Source organism: Melozone crissalis, unplaced genomic scaffold, assembly GCF_028551555.1.
Source record: "Melozone crissalis strain CALT ecotype California unplaced genomic scaffold, PUWL_Pcris_2 ptg000034l_1, whole genome shotgun sequence".
Taxonomy (NCBI): Eukaryota; Metazoa; Chordata; class Aves; order Passeriformes; family Passerellidae; genus Melozone; species Melozone crissalis.
Window position 1 is genome coordinate 13080737 of NW_026535812.1, and position 22166 is coordinate 13102902.

General features: G+C 52.0%; 1 protein-coding gene across 3 annotated transcripts; it reads right to left on the bottom strand.

The window, feature by feature from the left end:
• Positions 1–4765: 4765 nt before the first annotated feature.
• On the bottom strand, positions 4766–18036 carry ZIC4 (Zic family member 4). 3 transcript variants are annotated; one of them, XM_054283015.1, is made up of 4 exons: positions 17961–18036; positions 11483–12100; positions 6733–7057; positions 4766–4853 (listed from the first exon to the last, which is right to left on the bottom strand). In XM_054283015.1, coding segments are annotated over exons 1-4 (1014 nt in total). In that variant the 5' UTR covers positions 18031–18036; the 3' UTR covers positions 4766–4852. The 3 variants fall into 3 exon arrangements, with proteins under 3 accessions (XP_054138990.1, XP_054138987.1, XP_054138986.1); XM_054283012.1 differs by lacking the exon at positions 17961–18036 and having other exon boundaries at positions 11483–12683; XM_054283011.1 differs by lacking the exons at positions 4766–4853; positions 17961–18036 and having other exon boundaries at positions 6636–7057; positions 11483–12683.
• Between the last annotated feature and the right edge of the window lie 4130 nt (positions 18037–22166).

The window sequence follows — 22166 nt, forward strand, 5'->3', positions numbered from 1 at the left end:
CACATCGCTTTAGCGGGCGCTGCCCTTGTTTGTTTATTGTAGCTTACTTTCATTTATATCCCAGGAATATTATTTCACCAGGCGACACACGAAAAGACAAAGGGTGTAAATAAACTAACATATGGCCCAGAGGTTTTAGAGGAGCTGGAGCCGCTTAGTAAGTCATGTGGGTGATACTGGGAATCCGTCTTCTGTCCTTCCCCCGCTCCCTCATAACCTCCTTCTCCCTGCGTTTTCCTTCTACCTTCTCACGATAAGTCACGTTTGTATCACGACCGGCTTTGGGGCACCAGATGGTTTTTCCTTTGGACTGCAAAAATCTGGGCAGCGCAGGATGGGGAGGGATGGACGCAGGTCCTGCGCCTGTGCCTCTACACGCAGCCGGAGCAAACCCGTTGACATAACAAATGTGCGAGGGGATGTGTGTGCACACGCACACAGCCCCGGACGCGGTCGGGCCCGGCTGGGGCGCCGGACAGAGCCGGGCCGTGCCGGGCTGCGCGGCCCCTTGGAGCGGGCGGCTGGCGAGACGCCGAGCGGGGTCGAGCGATCTGGCGCCCACGGAGACACTTGACAACCTTTTTCTGTTGTTGTTGTTGTTTCCAATTGTAATCGGTTTCAGGATTTCTCTCCCCAAAAGCCTAAGCGGAGTTGAGCCCCGCTCGGTCCGGGTGGTGCAGGGTGTTTAACCGCACGCTGCACCTCCTTCCCCTCCGCTTCTCCCGGTAAGGTGGCGGAAACGGGTCTCGGTTACTGATTCATATTTCTAATCTTCCTTTCCTGAACATACAATGTGCTATTGTTAAATGAATGGTCTTTAATTAATGCACTTGCACAATGCAGGGCCTTGCATGGGGATCGATGATAGGAAGCAACAGGGGATGGTTCCCTCCAAAATGGTTTGTCAGCATTGAGAAAGAAAAGGCAATGTCTATAAAAGGGCCACTAATAATGCCCACACGTCTCTCACCATGTTGTCTGAGGGGACATTCCTTCCCTTGTTGACAGTCAAGTGTAATAAGTACATGTCTTCGCTCAATCATTATAGACCATAGAATTGTATTCTTTAATTAGCATGTACTGTTAGCCCTCCTTTCCTTTATGGGCCAGTTTTTGTCTTTTACAGACCAGCAAACATGTTTTCCTTCATTTCTTTTTCTTGAATTCTATTATTTCTTAAATTATTTTCTTTCTTTCTCTCTCCCCCTTCATGTAGTCAAATGTATTCTCTATTGACAATATTCCTGGCAGCTAAAGCCAACTTTTTGTCATCTCTGTGTGTTAGGCAACTTCTTTCAAGTTTTCCTTTTCTAAAAGCAATCAGGGCAGCGCATGCGCGAGGCGCCGGCCGGTTCGGGCCGCGGTGTGCCCGAGGCTGCTGCAAACAGCAAAGTCCCCGCAAACAGCAAAGTCCCCGCAAACAGCAAAGCTGGGGTTTGTCCTGCCAAGGGAGCTCCGAGCAGGTCCGGGAGCTGCGGAACCCCGGAACGCGTTAACATCCATCAGGGCAATGCGCAAGGCAAAGAAGGCTTACTTTCAGATTACTGTAGCTGGCGAAAGAATTCCCTTCACTTAAAAAAGAAATAAAATGCCCTAAATCCGCCTGGGAACCTAATAAAAAGGTTTTATTTCGCTGTGACTAGGACCCATTCTGGAGGGGGTGTGTGGAAATTGTTCAAAAGAGCAGTTGCATCGAAACAACAAGCCTTAGGGCGGAGGGGAGCAGCAGCCTCTCGGGGTGGCCTCTGCTGAAAACTCACGGCAATCCCCCGAGTGCTGGTGCCCAGCATCCCAGCGTTAGTGTCCCCAGTGTCGCACTGAGGAGCCAGAGTGCCACTGCGGAGGTAACCGGGACACGCATCCACCCCCAGAGGGACAGGGCTGCCCCTGGGTGACGCCGGCTCTGTTCTCGCACCCTGCACCTTGGCCAGTGCTTAAAGTACGGTCGGTTTGAAGGCTGCGATCTGAAAAATGCTGTCGCAGAAATGAAGCCAAAGCAGGGGTTTGTTTTGTTCTGTTCTTTTAATGTAAATGCCAACCTAAAACGATTAACATTAAAAAAGGTTAAAGACCAACAAAAAACCACTCATTAATACTTGATTGTACACCACATTAATAGTACACAGTTTTGGGCAATTTTTTTCAAGTAATACAAAAATCAAAAGAAAGAGAAGGTTGATTACACCGGGTTTTAGGAATGGCTCGGTATCATCAGTACAAACACATAATTTAAAAGTGCACATTTGTAAAAATAACCATAGAAATGAAATGCATATAAATATTTATTGTAAAAAAAATCCAAATATTAAAAATAAATAGTATGTTCAAGAACACAACAAAGCATTCCTTCATTGCCAAACATGTGATAAAGAAAAATAAGGTCTATAAGAAGTCTGGAAAAAGATACAGTATACCAACATTGTAAATGTTTTTCTGCAAGCTACATTTTTCAGCGGCTTCTTCTCTGTACAGTTCACAAAGAATGTGCTATATTTTCTCATAAATATGACAAGACAAAAAAATAATAACAAGAATAATAGTAATACCCACTCCACTCTAATTTGACTCTGTCTTTACTCAGAAAAGGTCCCATTAAATGAATGGTTTGGCTTAGAATGGCAGGATTGGGCTCAGATAATTCTTTAACAACTAAAACAGAAGTACACTGATGAGTTACAGCTTCAAGGAATTCATATTCCGAGCAGGGCACTGCATGATATCCAATGAGAAACTACTAAATAAAACTTGATCAGGGAATCATTTCAGTACAACACCACGATGTTTATAAAATGAAGATACAAAAGGGATGCAGTTTGACTATCCTTACACGTACAGACAATAAAACATGAGAGCATATGGAAGCCATCACTTTGAATGCGTTAACAACTTCGATACATTGCAGTATATACATGCGTGATAGGTATTCGGACTGTTAAATGATCAAAGAATTCACTCTGTGTCTACGCTCTTGCTCTCACTCTACTGGAGAGAAAACATTTGTTGGTCACAAAGTGGTGTTAATGAAACCCAACGTTTCTGCCTTCGCCCAAGAATCGCATTCCGTGCAGAGTGTGTGTAGGAATAATTTATTAGACGGAAAAGTTTGGAGGATGAAATGCAAAAACAATGGACATAATTTCAACTTTCGAACTGTAAGGTCATACAGACATCCATGGACATCTGTACACAGTCAGAGTTTCACGCAGACACGGCCACATATATCCAGATGTATGTCTATACACAGGATTCGATAGTTTGGTATTTTCTGCACCCTCTGGGCCCCTAAAGTTATCTTTAAAAGTTTGATTTTATCTCTTTAGAAACGGTTTAAAGCTAACGGGCAGGGTGAGTTTGACAGAGAGGAGAACAAATCGCTGACAAAGAACCTTTTACGTTTCATCAGCGTTGTTAGGACGACGAGCAGGAATTTCTCAGATAATAACTCCCACTTCAAAGATTTCTCAGCTCAATAGAAATTGGACCATCCTTTTTATTCAACCACAAGGGCTGGCACTAAAGACGACTCAACTGTTTGAATTTTTTTTCCCCGTGTTTATTTTTCCCCTATTCACTAGGGTACTTGGATAAAATAAACAACAAGACAATTACTGGAACATGGACTTCTAACTTTCCCGGGCCCATGGCCCAGCGCCCATGGCCCCGGCCATGCGGGTGTCAAGTTCCCCGCACCACGGAGCCTGCTCTCGCTGGGACAGCGGGACCGGGCAGGGTGAGAAGGGGGTACGGCCGTCTCCCCTCGGAGCTCACCCCGCTTCCCAGCTCCTGGGGCACTTCCATCGGGACACCTACTCCCTGAGACAGAGGCAGCCCGAGGAGGGGGATCTGCTAGTCCCCATCCTTTCTTCCTCTGCCACGTTTGATAGAGAGGAAGGGAAGCAATCCTCAGGCTTTGTGGCCAGTTCTTGCTGCTAGAAGCTGGTCAGAAAGGCTGGGGACAGCGGGCGGGAGCTCCCGCCGGGCTTGGGGGACTGGCAGTCCCTTGCTTTGGGATCAAGGAGACCGGGGCTGCAGCGTCGGAACGGAGCTGGCCTCGGGGGGAGGGCGAAGCCCAGCAAAACCCAGCTCCGCCGAAGTGCATTAGGTGGAGGAAGTCTATCTCTAGCGGGGAGCAGATTGAGTGTATTAAGCTAGCATGAAACCAAAGGTCAGTGCAAATGTATCTTAATAGACTGTCTCAAATGGAGTGTGCCTCCTTTGAAGGCCGCTTGCTATTGCTCTCCTCATTACCATAGCGATCCTAACGTGGCATGCTGATGCACCATAAAACTCACACTTTCAACCCCAAAATCAGGCCCTTTGAACAACCCGAGCTTGATTAGACCTTTCTCCTTTTCTTTCCCCCCTTAAAAACCATTTCCTTGCCTTTAGAAACTCGCCCTCAAATCCCAAATGCATTCTCTGATCCTGGCAGAAAGCAGAAACAAAAGTGAGCTGAGGCGACGGTTCAAGCGGGCCTTTTCTTCCTGACAGTCTTATCCATTTTTATTATGGTCTGGAACAAGTGCCCTGTTCGCGTGGGTTTTGTTTACCGGAAATTAAATGAAAATGATTTAGTTCGCGTCAAACAAAAATATATACTTGTATACACAAGAAAAAGGGCCTGTTAGACGTAAATATTATGTCCTTAATGAAAAGACTGGACGGGCTCCAGACTTCGCCTTTCACTATTTAAGTATGACTTGCCTATTGCCATAGAAATCCTAACTTACCATGAAGATTCACCGTTGTGAAGAAATACTTCTTTGTGCGAGCTTGCTTTGATGTCTAAGGCATAAGATTCAGGCTTTCAGCGGCTTCTGTCTAGATTACCTTGAGAGCAACGGGGTAGACATCTGTAACAAGCAAATGAAAAATTAAAGGTGATTAGCCTGCACATCCAAATACTTCTGTAAATAGAGAAATAAAGAAATAAACAGATCTCGGGACATGATGGAAACATCCTCCCTACCCGCATTTGGCTTCTGCACTTCTCGATTTCCATGACACAAGTTTCGGGGGCTGGAAAGGGGCACAACTCTCCCCTGTTTAGATTTCTCTTACACACATTGCTCTCACCTAGCTGATTCCCTAAGTGTATTCCCGTTAGCGACATGCTGTTGTCACTATCCGTGGTGTTTAAACACAAAAGTTGTTGAGTTTGGGCGAATGAAGAAAGCAACGCCGACTTGGTGCCTTGGGGGGGAAAATACGGGTGTATAAGTAAGGAAAGCCCTGGACATTGGGGTGGTTTTAGTCACTGAGCAGCTATTTATTTTCCTGTCGTTTTTATATTTCTCGGTATCAACATGCACGTGTGTGTGTGTGTGCGTGTGTGTACAGTTGTACACTCGTGGTAACCCCAGTCACCTGGGTGCGGAGGTGATCTGTCAGACACCAGAGGATGCGGTTACAGCAGCCTTCTGTCTGCTCTCCGCAAGCCACAGAAACCCTTTCCAGCAGCCTATGCTATTTATTTGCCCATACTATCTGGTATTCTTAAACATAATTAAAGTAATTAAAACGGCACCATTCGGTAGTTTCAAGCTACCCCAGTGGAGAGCTTTGTTTATTTATTTTGGGGGTTGTTTATTTTGTTACCCCCCCTCCCTTCTTTCCTTGAACCGGTGCAGTGAACCCTGCAGGTTTGAGGCTCTGGGGCAGCATGGAGATGCTGAAGGCGCGGTGTGGGAGCGGCTCATTTCTCCTCGGGGCTGTTCGGAGGGCAGAGCCGCGGAGCAGCGGCCCCGGTCCCCGCGCTGCCGGGGGCTGCCCGGCCCCCGCCCTGGTGGTGACGTCGGAGAACGGGCTCCCCCCAAACCCCCCCAGAACCGCCCCCCCGGGAGCTCCAGCGCCCACGGTTCAACAGGAGCCGCGCTCTGGGTGGGGACGGGCATGTTTAGGTATTAGAAGTCATTACCAGTGGGAGCTAAAATGGACAGTCAATCATCGCACCCCCCTGGGCTTTTCTTTATTAGCGACTACTGGGTGGGGGGAGGAAATATATATATATGTATTTATGTACAGAAAGAGGGAAAAGTGAGGAGATTCTTTACAGAAACGTCCATCGAACGGGTTAATTAATCAAAAAATTTAATGGATCCATTTTGTACAAATTGGTAACAAATAATAGTTTATATATATATATATATTTCTTAAAAAACCACACTCTCACAGAAAATCGTGGGCGAACAGAACAGTGCAGCACACAATACTGTTGACAAGAGAAAATCTGTACAGAGAAAATCTGTATGAAACCACTGAAGGGAAGGGGAAAGGAAAACGGGAAGAGGAAGGGGAAGGGAAAGGGAAAGGAAGGAAAGGGAAAAGGACAGGAATAAGGAAAGGGAATGCAAATCAGTTGGCATGTAAACAGACGGGAGCAAGGCGGTCAGAGCGGGGGTGTGTGGCACGGCGGGAGGAGGCGGCAGCGCCGCGGCCGAGGCGAGCGCAGCCCTCCCGTGTGCGCGGTGCCGGGGGCGCGGGCAGGGCCCACCCGCACGCTCCTCAGTCAAGCGCCTCTCGCTGCCGCTCCCGCTCGCCTTCCCCATGCCCGGCGCTCCCCGTGCCGGCCGGGCCGTACCGGGCAGTACCGGGCCGTACCGGGCCGGGCCGCCCGCCGCCGCCCCCGGCGCGCCCTAGCAGCGGGGCCGGGGCTCGGCGGGGAGGCGCGGCGGAGGGGAGGCGCCGGGGGGCCCGGAGGGGCCGCGGGGCCCCGCGCCTTGACACACGTACCATTCGCTCAGGTTGGCGGCGGGCTGCGCGGGCGCGGAGGGCTCAGCGTGGGAGCAGGAGGCGGGGGGCTCCCGGCCGGAGTCCGAGGAGGGGGACACCAAGGAGGGCGTGGAGGACTCGTAGCCGGAGCTGGGAGGAGGGGATTTGCAGTGCACTTTCATGTGTTTTCTCAGGGAGCTGGGGTGGGTGTAGGACTTGTCGCAGCCTCTCACTTTGCAGTTGTAGGGCTTGTCGCTGGTGTGGACATGCGAGTGCTTCTTCCTGTCGCTGCTGTTGGCGAAGCGCCTGTCACAGCCCTCGAATTCACATTTGAACGGCTTCTCCCCTGCAGGAGGCAATGGGCGAGCACAGCCATTAGCGGCGGCGGCGGGGCCGGGAGCAGCGCATCCCTCACCCCCGCAGCCCACAGCCTCCCCGGACCCCTCTCTCCGGCCCTGCCGGCTCCTCTCCCCGCGGAATCTCCTCTCACTAGCTCTGCCCTTCCCCGCGGGCCCCGCCGAGCATCCCCCGGAGCCGCGCTCCATGCCCACCCGCATGCGGCTCCGCAGGCGGAGCGCCCTGCCCAGCCAGCTTCTCCTTCCCTTTCCCCTGGCCTGTGTGGGTGCCATCGTAAGGGTTTGTGCAAAAGACAAAGCTCCGAAACAAGGAAAACTTAGAGGAGAACTGCTCGATCCGAGCAAACTTGTGCTGTCCCCGCAGACCCCGAAGTCCTGCAGAAAGAGCGGTCAGTGATTTATCCCTTTGAAGGCTTTAACGTTAAATACATTTCTCACAGTCCCCCAGGCACGTGGAAATATTTTCCATAACCTGCCTAGATCGTATTTCATCCACTTCATACTTGCACTGATTACAATGCCATGGAAGATCCACATCCCCTTCCTTTCCTTGCTCCCCAGCTTGCTGATACCGTGTGCTAAAGTACGAAATATTTCAGAAAGACAGTGATTGTGCGGGAAAAATTATAAAGATTCAGCAGAAGGATGACTAGGCCAGAGCACGGCACTGTCGCCAGGGTAGGATTCCCTTTCCATTTCAACCTACACAGCCACTGAAGGAATTGCAATCGGGATTAAATTGTCTGATCATATAATAAGTGGTGTTATGCATAATAGTAACACAATCGTGTTGCTGGAGTCGTGTGAAAGTGTAACCTCGAACCGTGTGGACCTGCCATGGTAGACGATATACAGGAGGTTTTCAAGGAAACACGCCACAGCCAGATGCAGGATGAAATGCTGGCGGCATTATTGTCGCTGACAATAGCAAACTGCAAAACTCTGCTTGCCAAGGGGTACCCAGGTCCTGTACCAACCGATTATGAAAATATCTTCCTCATCCCTCAAAAGTCAAAAAGTATCAGGGCGGAGAGGACTCCACAAAAATACGTGGCCTAACTTTAACGTGAAGTACAAACAAAGCAACTGCGTTCCCCATCATGGCGCATGTAGCCGAAAGGACTTCCAATATTTGGTTTTGTGTGTTTTGTTCTGTTTTTTGAATTTCTTGGGTTGTACGTTTGTGGTTGTCGTTTTTATTTTTTTCCCTCCCAATTCGTCATTATTAAATTTAGGAGAGACTCAGTCTACATCGGGCTCGGCTGCGAGCAGAGGAAAATAAAGGAAGGCATTCCAAATATTTCACATGAATGCACTTTATGCAAGGTGGGTGGGAAAGGCTCATGGCTCCGCGTTTAAAGTATGCCCTTTCCGCACTGTAATGGTCAATGAGGAGCACTGACATCCTGCACCGCTAGCATTTGCACGGAGGATGGGTAAATAGCTGGCGTTGGAGGGAAGGGAGGGAAGAGGTTAAAAATAAGGTCTCTCACAAAACGATGCGGATTCTGTAACCAAATACCGTCGACATACAGCGGTGCATATGCATAGACACACGCCCGCCTATAATCTAATTAGAGTTCCACGTAAGGAAATAATTTGACCTTCAGCATCTAAGTTGAGACAACAAATCAAGGATATTAGTGTAGTACAAGCAAGCAGTAAGTTAGGAGACCCCAGGGAAAGCCATCCTCATAAGCACTCTGCTTGTGCAAAGTGAGTTCCATTCAGGTAAAAGCGGGCTGCGCCGCACTGCGCTTTGCCGAGTTGAAAAATGTTCAACTTCGCTTAACCCCCTGAAAGAGCCACTGAAAGGTCCGTCCGTGCAGCCGGGTTTCAAGTGGGAAGAGGGCAGCATTTTCTCAGCTGCCCGGGTTGCATTCCCTGAACGCCTCAATAAAGAGGAGCCATCCGAGCCATTTGCAAGTATTCCTTTCGCGGGAGCAGGTTTTCTTTGGCGGAAATCCCTGCCCGGCGGGGAGAGGACACTGCACGGGTCACGGCTGCCGCAGCCCGGGCACGGAGCCGCAGCCACGCACAAAGTTCCGCGGGCGATGGAGACTCTACCGCCATTTTACCCCCACACTTGTAGCTGGGCAAAAGTGTTCAGTGAAACTCAGCCTGGAATTTGTGGCATAATCCCCCGTCTCCGGGAGTGGATTAAGGTATTTACCAACTTCTCCGGGTGACTGGCGGCGGGGGGAAGCCGGAGCTGGCGGCTCCCGGGCTGCGGGCGAGGCGCGGGGGCGGCGGGGCCGCAGGGAGGGAGCGGGGCTCCGTCCCACGCCTCGCACCATTGTTCCTGGCCCTCAGGGAAGGCGGCGAAGTGATCCCAGCCCGTCCTGCTCGTCCCGCTGCCGCCGCCGCCTGAACGGCCTTATCCTCCAACCTGGGGAACTCGTACATCGCCAGATATCCCTCTGCCTGCTCCCCAGCCTCGGAGAAATCAGAAGTCATTAATATTTAAGGAGGCAATAATTTTCCTGTTGAATCTAGAACTGTCTTCATGAATAATTCGTAGTGAGTTCTATTAGGGTTTCAGAAACATTGCGTTTTTGACAACTTCTGGGTGTTTAATAGAAACGGTGGAACCATAAAGGCCCTGCAGGAGTTTGCACAATACAGCAATTAATCACCGAGAAAGTTAAAGCCAAAAGTACAGACGCGCCGAATGGTGTTTAATAAACGCGAATCTCCGCTCTCGGGTTTGCCCTGAACCTGCATCTCCGATGTAGGTCAGTTTTCCCAAGAATTTAACCATTTTCTGCTTCAGAGACTTCAAACAGTGAGGCCGTTAAAGAGCAGTAAAAGTTTGTTTACTTAAGAAAAACACTGTCATTAAGAGATGAGCTCTCCCGGTTAATGGCTGTACCTGTGCTGATCCAACAAGGAGCTGGCTGGGATACAAGTTCCATGACCCGGGGATACCCCTTTTTCGAGGAAAAAGGGGGCCAAGAAGGCAGCAACGAGGAACACAACTACGCTGCCGTCCACCTCCTCCCCGCCACCCCCCACCCCGCCCCGCACACAGACTTACTCCTCATAGAGCGATGGAAAAATAATGAGGTGACGAGTGACGGTCGCTGTAAAATCTCAGTGCTATGTTTAGATGATAGCGATACGAAATTAGTGTATGTTCTGCATATTATATCACGTCGCGCTCTATCATAAAAAATGCAACTCCTGGAAGGTCAAGCCCTGCACCGAGCATGGGGGAAGGGGAGTTTTATGAACTGGAAGGCGAAAAAAATCGTTTGGCTGTAAGCAGATCTTACAATAGGATTATGTAGTTTCCCTCGCAGTGCATAAGGCTGTACAGAAGGGGGTGGGAGGAAAACCCTACACTGGAACAGATTAAATTTTCCAAAAAGGGCTTATTTCTTATCTTCTTCTTTAGAGAAGGAAAAAAAAAAAGAAAAAAAAAAAAAAAGAAAAGCCAGCGCTATGGACTACAAACACCGGCTGCTAAACTAATTAATACAACTTCACAAGCTGCTCCTGGAAGTGTGAAAACTTTCTACGTGCAATTTCATTAATTATAAATGCTTTCCTGGCCGGAAGAGTTCAAACGTAGTTCTGCAAGATCGTCCATCGTGTTACTTTATTTTCTGTTAACTAGAACTAACAGATGTTTCTGACACATGTCCCAATTTCACTTAACAGATCTGCAAATGACATTTCAGAATGTACAGGCCGAAACAACACAAGGGTTTCCTTTCTTTCTTTCCTTTTTCTTTCTTTCTTTTTTTTTTTCCCTCACGAGAATCAGAAATCGCAGCTCCTCATATTTGCGAATGCAGAAAGTCGTTGGAAGGCAATGCTCATTAAAAATGTCAGTGTTATTCAGATCAAACATTTGAAACTCCCTCTGCCCAAAACAGAACTGTTGAACGAAAAGGTCGCAGCTGTGTTATTCTCACAATGTTCGAGCAGCAGCATCTCAGCGACATCAGTCAAAACTGACTAGACAAGTTGTAACTTCCATTGTTCACTTTTAATTTGTGAGCTTGCACAATGATTTCATTTTTCCCCCCCCGACAACTTTAAATCGAAAAAAAAATCCTCGCCTGTGTGAATTAGCAGAATTAGAAGCTATATCGCTCGATATTTACACAGATTTAACCATATAAACATTACAGCAACCTCTCTGCACAACCAGAAAAAAATATGGACGAGAATTCTGAGATTTGCTTTCACTCTCCCCTTCCCCCCCCTTTCCTCCCCCTTCTCCAAACGGTAAAGAAGCAAACAAATCTGAGAATTTATTTTCCAGAAGTACTTGGCGTGCATTCAATAACAACTGAAAGGATACATTAAAAAAAAAAAAAAAAAAAAAAAAAAGGAGAAGGAAAAAAAGCAAATCAGTACGCGGAATAACAGAGAGAAAGAGAGTAAAGAGAGCTTTACATACTGACCTGTATGAGTTCTTTTGTGTATTTTGAGATTCTCTGATCTGGCAAACACTTTGCCACAGCCTGGGAAAGGGCAGGGGAAAGGTTTTTCACCTGTGTGGACTCTGATGTGATTTACAAGTTTATATTTGGCCTTGAAAGGTTTCCCTTCTCTTGGACACTCTTCCCAGAAACATATGTGATTGGACTGCTCGGGTCCTCCAACGTGCTCCACCGTGACATGAGTCACCAGCTCGTGCATCGTGCTGAAAGTTTTCGAGCATAATTTTTTAGGAGTCTGGTCCAACTCAATCCACTTACAGATGAGTTCCTGTTTGATGGGCTGCCTCATGTAACGAAAGAAGGCACCCGGGCCGTGGTGTGGAGCCAGGTTCACGTTCAGATTCATACCACCGTAGTTATGAAGCGAAGAAGCAGCAAAATGATCTGTCCTGGAGGCTGGTACTTGAGTGAAATGTTCAGACCTGGCGTACATTTCTCCAGGTAACCCCAGTCTGAGCTGTCCGTTTAGATGGCCACCTGGAGCTGCATGGGGAGGCTGCTCATGGAGTCCAGTGAACAGAGAGGGATTCCCAGCTTCTGAGTGGTGGTGCTGGTGACCATGGTGTCCGGGGTAGCTACCTGTTGTTGAGACAAACAGTCCGTGGTGAGAACTTGCAGCGGGGTGCTGCTCGGTCAGCCCTGGCATGAGTGGGGCCGGCAGGTCTCTGCGGAGGAAGAAGTCCCTACCTGCTGCCAGAGCCTGGGCTGGGTGAGACACGGGGTAAGGGGCTGCTGGTGACTGCGCCGGGCCAAACGCTGCCGTGTGACTAGAGACCACCTCGGCTTGGCCTGCCATATGATGATGATGATGATGATGGTGGTGGTGGTGGAGGAGCTGGTGGTGGGGATGAGGGGCAGGGCTGATCTTAAGGGCCGCGGGGTGATGCTGAGGAGGAGGATGAAGAGGAGGATGGTGGCGGTGCCCCATGTGTTCTGGCCGGAGCTGCTGCGGCCCGAGGCGGGACTCGGCGGCGTGTTCCCCCGGCGGCCTGGGCGCCGTGGTGTGGGGGTGCCCGGCGACGCCCGGGAAGCCTGTCATGCTCTGAGGGGGGTGCTGCTGGTGGCAAGGAGCCCCCGCCAAGTCTACTAATCTGAGCGCCGTGTTCCGCCTGGAGAGAGCAGCAGGGTCCATCACCGGGATCCCCAGAGCATCCACGCTCATTAGCTTCTAACGCTAAAAAGTCACCTGACAGCGGGAGGAGAGATACACAGGGCAGCGGGGGGGAAGGGGGGGAGCGGGGGAAACAACTTTCTAGTTTTTTTCTTTTTTTTTTTTTTTCTCTCCTTTCTCCCAAAATAAAAAAGTTTCCCGCTCCCGCCGCCCCGGCGCGGGACGCACTGGCGGCCGTGCCAGCGGGTGGGCTCGGGGGGCCGGCGGGAGGCTTTGGCGGCGGCCGGGGAGGTCCCGCGGCGCGGCCCGTCCTGCCCGGGGCCGGGGCGGCCCTCACGGCGCGGCGGGACCGGCCGGGCCGCGCTCTGGCCGCGCCGCTGCCCCGCCGGCCACACAATCGCCGCGCCCGCCCATTGGCTGCCGCCGCGGTGACGTCACCGTGACAGGTCCCGCCGCCGCCGGAGAGGGAGATCGCCGGTGCCGCGGGGGGCGCGCGCGGGGACGGGCTGCGCATGCGCCGCCGCGCCAGCCCTTCCCCCGGCGCCCCCATCCGCAGCCCGGCCCGGGGGGCTCTGCCCAGGTCTCGGCCCGGGGTCTCGGCCCGGGGCCGGGCATTGCCGGCCTTCCGCCTGCGGCCGGGGAAAAAGCCTCGGCGGGAGTGGAGGGCATCGCCCCGGCCTCCCCCTCGCCTCTGTCCGTTCCCGCTGCCCTGCCCTGAGACAAGGGGCGGCCGCGGGGTTCGCCCCCGGCAGAGCACGGGCAGCCCCGCCGGTCCCCGGCCAGAGCAGCGGCAGCCGGAGCGGTCCCGGGGCCCGTCCTGCCGGCGGGTGCTTGGCACTTGTTGCCAGCGCGGGGAGAGCGTCCTTGCCCGGCAGAAGCTGCGGCCGAGCCGCACCGGCCGCTCGCTGGCCAGGCGGCCTCGGCCCGGGACTCATCGGGCTATCGGCCCGGGACTCGGGCTACTGCCCCGGTGCCTGAGCCCGGACAAAGGATCCCTGAGAGATCCCATCCCCTTTCCCCTCCTCCGACAAGTTTTAGCAGTTATCTGGTTACTGGCCGCCGGAGCAATCGTGATGTTCAGGCTGAATCTGAATGTTTAACCCAGAAGAGGGAGTCTCTCCCTTTCCCTCTCTCACTTTCTCTCACGCACACTTACAGGGCAGTTCCACGTAAAATCCCCGTCCTTGGCTTGAAGGAAAAGTATTGCCAAACATTCATAGCGGACTCGGTCCTGTTGTTTCTCACCTGAAGGAAATAGCATGGTCTGCAGGGTTTGCGTGCTAGTGGTGGAAGTGTAGGTTTGGGTTTTAGCTGGACACACTGAGGCCTTACAGGTTTAGAAAAGCTTAGGGCTTCAGCACAGGAGGAAGCATCTGCTTAAGTTTTTAAGAAGGGGATTGTGAACTTAAAAAAGTTAATGAAACATGGAAAAAGATTCTTCTGCTCCAAGAAGGAAAAACACATCTTTAAATATCTACCCACTGTATTACCACAGTACTTGGATCCTGACACAAAAACGGCTCCAACATAACCTCACAGTCTTATGAAATATAGCAATGATTAATTCTCTACCCATCCCTTCAAACTCTCATCATCTTAATTTATTGACTTGCTGTTAACTTGCCAGTGGATTCTTTACCAGATGCACGTCAGGTAAAGCTCCCAGCATAGAATTTTGCATTTCCGTAAGAATTTAAGTGATGGTGATCGATAGGCTTTATGTGAAGCAGTAAAACAAGAAACTACTTGGCAATGTCAACCCAGCTACCTTCATAACTGAAGCTGCAAGGCAAAGACTGGAAACCATGAGATTAAAGTTTAGTACATACATAACCACATAGGAGACATCTTTGACACAGCTTCACACATTCTGTGTTGGCTGCAATTGCATTTTGTCTCTGCTTGCGTTTACCATACTTGCACAGTAAAACTAGGCTGATATTCAGGTAGCTAGCTATAGATACATCCTTGCACACATCTTTCTGAGTGGAGATGATGAAAAGTGACAAATGATGCAATTAGCTCCCCAACCTTACATAACATGTTTACGCAGGCATTTTAAACCACACACCATCCTCACAATATCTCAACTTTCAAGTCTACTTGCTCTACGAAATGGATTTGACAGTCCTATTCATGACCATCTCAATAGGAGTGCACAGAAGAGACAAACGTTAGGAAGTATGAATCTGTTACTTACAAATGTACTGAGACTGTGAATCCCAAATAAAGCTGCTTTTCTCATACCTCCTTAAAACACTGCATCTCTACATACTTGTTATCCATCAATTCTGACACTTCTCAGTCAAGAGAGAAAACATCTGGAAGAGTTTGCCAATTAAAAAAAAAGTCATAACCATTTTGCCCTAAGTTCATTTCAAATGTTGTGATGATGATTTCTTGCCAGACACTCATGGCCCTCAGTTGCCCCCCACTCAGGGCTGTCTCTCACACCCTTTTCCAGGCAGCGGAGGAGAACCTGGCCCTCGGTGTCCCTCACTGTTAGGTGAGGCTGATGTGAGCCCGGTTGTGTGCGGGGGGAGGCGGGCGGGGGCCGCCACATGACTGCGGGGAGGCGGAGAAACGGGCAAGAGGAGGGAAGCGGGCCCAGGCCCGGACGGGCTCCGCTCGGCTCCCACAATGTTTTGAAAAGTCGAACGCCTGTCTGTGCAGCCCTTTGGCAGCTCCAGCTCAAACTACTGCCACTCGAGAGCTGACCGAGGTCTCCTGCTTCTTGGCAGTGCCTGAGCCACGATTGACCAGACACGCCGGGCTCTCGGCAAACTCTCAAATGTGTCAACACCAGCTTCTGCAGGGCCAGCAAACTGGCTGTTTGATCCTGAGCTCGAATTTCCCTATGGCTGCTGTGTGTCCGCCACCCCGTCCTCAGCCCCTGGCCCCAAAGCTGGCCCGAGCTGGAGGGTTGTTCTAAAGAGGTGACACGTTGTAAAGACGAGTCACCAGCACTTCTCTGGGCCCCGACCTGGCTCTCGTGGCAGAACGTCGGGGCTGTCCCCTGGGTGAGGGTGAGCTGTGCCCTGGCTGAGGGCTGAGCTGTGCCCGGGGTGAGGGCTGAGCTGTGCCCTGGCTGAGGGGCTGAGCTGTGCCCTGGGTGAGGGTGAGCTGTTCCCTGGCTGAGGGTGAGCTGTGCCCTGGCTGAGGGCTGAGCTGTGCCCTGGCTGAGGGCTGAGCTGTGCCCGGGGTGAGGGTGAGCTGTGCCCTGGCTGAGGGTGAGCTGTGCCCTGGCTGAGGGCTGAGCTGTGCCCTGGGTGAGGGTGAGCTGTGCCCTGGCTGAGGGCTGAGCTGTGCCCTGGCTGAGAGTGAGCTGTGCCCTGGGTGAGGGTGAGCTGTGCCCTGGCTGAGGGGCTGAGCTGTGCCCTGGCTGAGGGTGAGCTGTGCCCTGGCTGAGGGTGAGCTGTGCCCTGGCTGAGGGGCTGAGCTGTGCCCTGGCTGAGGGCTGAGCTGTGCCCGGGGTGAGGGTGAGCTGTGCCCTGGCTGAGGGTGAGCTGTGCCCTGGGTGAGGGTGAGCTGTGCCCTGGCTGAGGGCTGAGCTGTGCCCTGGCTGAGGGCTGAGCTGTGCCCGGGGTGAGGGTGAGCTGTGCCCTGGCTGAGGGTGAGCTGTGCCCTGGCTGAGGGCTGAGCTGTGCCCTGGCTGAGAGTGAGCTGTGCCCTGGGTGAGGGTGAGCTGTGCCCTGGCTGAGGGGCTGAGCTGTGCCCTGGCTGAGGGTGAGCTGTGCCCTGGCTGAGGGTGAGCTGTGCCCTGGCTGAGGGGCTGAGCTGTGCCCTGGCTGAGGGCTGAGCTGTGCCCGGGGTGAGGGTGAGCTGTGCCCTGGCTGAGGGTGAGCTGTGCCCTGGGTGAGGGTGAGCTGTGCCCTGGCTGAGGGCTGAGCTGTGCCCTGGCTGAGGGTGAGCTGTCCCCCCGCTTTCCGCTCCGCCTGCCACGGTTCGGGGGTGCGGCCCGCGGGGCAGCACCGACCGTCCGGCCCTGCCCGCGCCCCCGCCCCGCCGCGCCGCCGAGGCCTGCGGCATGGAACCGGCTGCACATCCCTTTGCGGGGCGGGAACGGCCCCAGCTGCTCATCGGCTTTACCTTAGCCTTGTTTTTTCGGCAGTAATCTACCTAAACATAAAGATGCTTGTCGCTATCTCTAGCATTGCTTCGAAGAGGCAGCCCCCTTTATAACCTCAGGTCAAGGCACAGCTCCTGCCCTCGGGGAGCACAAGAAAGCCAAATTTGACCTCCATCCATTCCATGTTCTCCCACTTCCACCTCTGTGGAAACTTCCCGACCAGCCAGCTACAAAATATCCGGCCGGTGCCAGAGGCCTGGGCCGGGCCGGGATGCTCTGAACCCTTCAGACAGGCTGCGGGGGTTGCGTTTTTGGGCTTCAAATCCCAAACGAGAGGAGGGGAACAGATCAGTCTGAAAACTCCTTATCTTTACAGTGAGAAAGAGAAAAAACGCGAGGAGTAGAAGCAGAGAGGACCAAGAAAGTCACCCTGCGCTGTTCCTTATCCCTTAAACTCGCTTTGGCAGAGAGGGATGCGGGAAGCAGACTCAGGACCTGAGCCCGAGTCCCTGGCTGCCCCGGCAGAAGGCACTGCTGGTTAGGAAGAGGTGGTTCAAGAAAGACTTTCAGCAATCCCAGTTTCACCTCGGGGAGGAGAGGGTACCGAGTAGCTCGAGAGCACACTCTGCCTTTGTTTTTATTCCCTCACCCCATATCCACTTATGGGGACTTCTTTATTTCAGGGCTCCCGAACAATGGGAAGTCAGCCACCAGACAAGCAACGGTTTGTGCCTAGGTTTGCCTCTCACATTTTGTGACCTAGAGCTACCCTAGGACAAGCAAATCATATGCTTATTTTAAATAGAATATTTCATTCAGGACCTCAAGATTAAGGTATTCCTGTCAGATAAGCTGTCAGTCACTGACTACTTAGACACCACATTGTGGAAGCCTGGTATCCCTGGTAAAGATGATACATATCATGTAAACCCCATCAACAAGATCAAAGTCTTCTTCTTTAATAGGATCCAATACATGTCAAACCTCATTCCAATCAAATCGTCCGTAAATGAATTCAAGATGAATATGTCATAGAATAATGTGACAGTGCAATCACATGGGGTCAGGGGTTGTTGTTTCAATGAGAGAGTCGTCAAATATTAATTCTAGAACCTCCAAATGAATAGGCATTGAGCAGGATTAGGCAGCTGCTGGTGGGGTGTTCTGTCGCTGATTTGTGTTTATGCAAGTACGTTAAACACTAAGCTGAAAAAAATACAGTCTCCTTTGAACTGTAAAAAGGACATATTTTAACTTACTTGACTTTTCCAGGATGTTTCTGTAAAGTCGTTTTCTTTTCCTCATTACAAGGGGAGTCTTGTGCCTCATTTCCTGATTTTGTTCCTGTTTGGGGAGAGAGGTAGAAAGTTAAGAGCAAAACCATTTGTGTGTGATGTGAAATGAGTAAGGCACTCTGTATGTTGGTCATCATGGATTCAAAAAGAAAAGGAAAAGAACCCCAAAAACCCTCCAAAACCAACCCATAAAACCAAACCAATACGCAAGTTAGGCAATGAGAAGGGAAGAGAAGCTTTCTCCGAGGGAAAACTGGAGGCTGCCTCCCCAGCAAAGCAGCACATGTTTTATGGAGTCATGAAGTTTCCATGGCTGATTTAGGGGAAAAAAAAATATGAAAGGACATCTTTTCAGTTCTCCTTTGATCTGACATTCACCTTCTGGCAGGCTATTGTAAGGCAAGTTTTTACCCACTCGGCTATATTGTTTACAGATCCTTCCGTCCCGAAATTAAATTCCGGACTCTCTGCGAGCCTCCAACACAAGTTGTTGTCTCAGCAAGGATTAGTATAGTACCACCCTGGCACTTCTCCCTGCCTATAATTTTCAGCTTGCTCTTTGCTCTCTGCAAGGCAGAGCACTGCCACTGCTACAGGCAGAACTTTGCACAGCTTGCTTTGAGCGGCAGCAATAGCTTTGAGAGCAGATCTGGGGCTGGATGCAGTGTCTGAGTCTGAATTTTTGCAGATATCTTCGAAATGCTCAGGATTTTGTTTGTTTGGCTTTTAATACAGAAAAGCACACGAGAATCTGGAATCAGTTACTTAAATGACATTATTATTATTATTATTATTATTATTATTATTATTATTATGTTACTTTGGCTATATTATTATTATTACTCTCACTACTATTATTATAGGCACTCCAGAGCTAGTAAACAAAAATCTGTGCTAAGACAAACACTTGATTATATTAATTATGAAACTTCATCATCCTATCACAGTCATAATCTTTCATAAATAATTTGTTGTCCTCCATATTTTCACTGCTGTGATGAAAATTACTGCCAAAACTTTAGTAATCCCTTAGGAATTTAAATTTCTAGTCGACTTCCATTCATTCTCGCACTTTTCCCAAGTCAGAGCGGCCAACATTGCCCCGCTAGTGAGAGGTTTGCAGGAGTTGTGCTTTATGGTTAGGGTGGGAGGCTGGAGGAGTGCTCAGTTCCCGAGTGTTCGCCAAAACTTGTTGAAACTGGACAAAAAAAAAACCTCGCTGCATTTAATATTTCAAATGGTTACCAGATGACAAAAAGGAAGGCAAAACAGTTCTGCGTTTCAGAGTAAATATTGGCTATAACTCTGGCACGCTTTTCTCATCTGCACTGCGCCGTCGGCGGAGCAGGAGGGTGAGGATGTCCCCTTGCCCAGAGCGTTGGGATGTCGGGCGCTGGCGTGGGGCACCAGTTCCCCCGCGGTGTCGCTGGGGCTGCCCTGGGACCCTCCCCGCCCGTTCCCTTCCCCGAGCGCTCGCTCCCGCCCCGGGCCGGAGGTGCGGCCGAGCGGGGCCGGAGCCGCCGCCGAGCGGGTCCCGGGCGGGGCTGGGGCCGGAGCGAGCGGGCGGCGGCAGCCCCGGCGTGTGCCCCGCTTGTCACGCAACCTGTGCCGTCCGCGGCCGCGCAGGGCGGAGGGAGCGTCCCCGGGAAAGGCTCGGTGCAGAAATAAAGTTTCTCGTCTCCGGGTGGAGAGAGCCCCGAGAGAAGCCCGGCCAACGGGCTGGACTCCGCGGGGCTGAGGGATCGTGCGTGACAAAGGAGTGGCAGGAAAGGGGTCGGCGAGAAGCCCTCGCCAGTCCCCGTTGGTCGGCGCTGTGCCGGTGCCCGGGGCTGGCACACTGAGTTGGGCTCGGGTCAGAGGTCACCAGGGCGTATCGCCCTGGGCAGGGATCTGGGAGCTCTCCCCCTTCCCCGGCCCGTTCCAGAGGCGGTTCGGTCCCTGGGGGCCGGGAGCAGGGTGGCAGCCGCTCCCCGGGCCGTGCCGCAGCAGCACCCAGGGCTCCCCGGGCAGCCCCCCCGGCCGTGCCTGCGGGGGGCGGGGAGAGCCGGAGGGGGCCGGCCGAGCTCGGGGCTCCGTCCCTCCCGCAGCCGCCTATAAAGCCGGGCTTGAGGTGCCGGGGCGCCGGCTCCCCCGAGGGCCCCGCGGCACCGGGCGCGGCCGTGGGCGAGGCTCTGGGCGGGGAGCGCGTCCCCCGGGACGCCTCCCCACGGGGCTCGCCATTGTCAGCGCTCGGCCCCCTCCGCACGCCGCCCTGGGTTCCCGGCCCTGCCTGGCGGCCGCAGGACCCTCCCGGTCCCGGTGCGAGCCCGGCCGAAGCGAGCCCGGCCGCAGTCGGGGCGGGGAGCGCCCCAGCCCCGCTCTGCGCACCCCGCTGCCCTGTTCCGCGGGGCTCCGCCGCTGTGCGCTGCGCGGATCTCCAGGCCGAGCCTCCCTTTGCTTTTAGGGGGGCGGGCGCGGCTCCCGACGCCCGACAGAAGGTGCCGGACCCCCCTTCGGTGCTTCCCGGGCTCTCGGCCCTCCGCCCGCCCCCGCCCGCCGCGCTGCCGCCGGGACCCTGCCCCACGTGGGCGAGGGGCAGCCGAGGGTCTGCCCCCCCCCGCACCGCACGGTTCCAGCCCTTCCTCCCGGGGGGGCCAAGCCTCCTCCCGACGATCCCCCCCGACGACAGGGAGCTCTCCTCCACCCCTTGGGGCAGGCGGTGGGGGCTAGCCAGCAGCCTGGGCTGCACAGGCACCCCCTACACCCAGGCACTTACCCCTGCGACCTGTTGAAGGTTTCCCCTCATTTCTGAACTGGCGAAAATAAAAGTGGGGGTGGAGGGGAAGGGAAAAGAAAGAAAGAATGAAAGAAGAAAACAATAACCCCCCCCTAAGAACCCACCACCTCTTTGGCGCTTGCATCGAGGCGGTCATCCTTCATTTCTTCTTTTCTTGCTTTCTGGAAGCAGTTAGGGAATGTATGATGAAGCAGAAATGAGCCGTCAGGATGATATTTTAATGGCTTATATGTCACGTTGGTGCATGTGGCTTTGAACTGGAGCAGCTTTCGTTTCCTGCAGAGAGCGCACCGCAAATCCCACTTGATAACTTCTACAACCCACAACATTTTTTTTTTTTTACAATCACTCTTACACTGTATATTTAGATACGCTTCCTAAAAATACCTTCTCGTCTGCCTTCTCGTACATTTTGCACCGACCTGGAATGATCACTGGTTTCCCCTTGCACTGGGAGGCAGGCTAGCACTGAACTACCCAACTTTGTGGCTCTCCGAATGCCATCGCCCAGCGCACTTCACAATAAGGCTGAGAACTATGTCCTTCGCTTAATTTTAGCACCAAATACAGAAAGTAGAGCAACACCCGCCTTAAGACTGTGTCCACACCCAGGCGCTCCCTAGAGCGGGTATACCTGTTGCTCTCAGCTATTGCAATTCCATCAAATAGAATGGAATAAATGCAAACGTGTAGATTCAGCTCACCATTATTCTAAAATAAAAAACCCCAAAACCCACCAAACCCTGTAAAGCCTCCCGAGATCCAAGGAAAATTACATAATAGATCTGCTTTGAAAGCTATCTCCTGCACCGAGCACAGGCACACGGCGTCTGCAGATAAACTGCGGCGAAACATTCCGTCAAGGCGTATCAAAGTTTATTTATTGTCGTTGATGTTTGTTTGTTTGTTTTCTAGCCGCAATGGCCATTTTATACCTCTCAAAAGGAGGCAGTTCTCGCCCGAGAAGGGTTCTCGCAGCAGCGCTGCCGGTCCGACTCCCCAGTACCTGCGCTGCGGATTGCTTACCAGCGGCTATAATTAGAGAGGATGAGTTTAAAGTTTCTTTGTTTGGAACTACGAATTGGAGGGGCTCGGATTGAGCTGCGAAGGAGGCAAGTGAAGGGCTGAACAAAGGCGAAATGTATGGAGTCTGACTCTTAGCGAGCTTTTGGTGTTTTCGTTACTAGAAAATAATTAGAGCTAATGAATATGCAGGCGAGCGAGTAAATAAATAATTTGCCAGTTTTATATCTGTAGGCACACGGGCACATACGTAAGTGTATCTATACATACACACACAAAGACGTCTATATTTTAAAGTTTCTGGAGATATTTTTTTAAAGAGCCGAAGCATCGTTTAAAATATGGTACAAATGTTGCCTAGCTTAATTGAT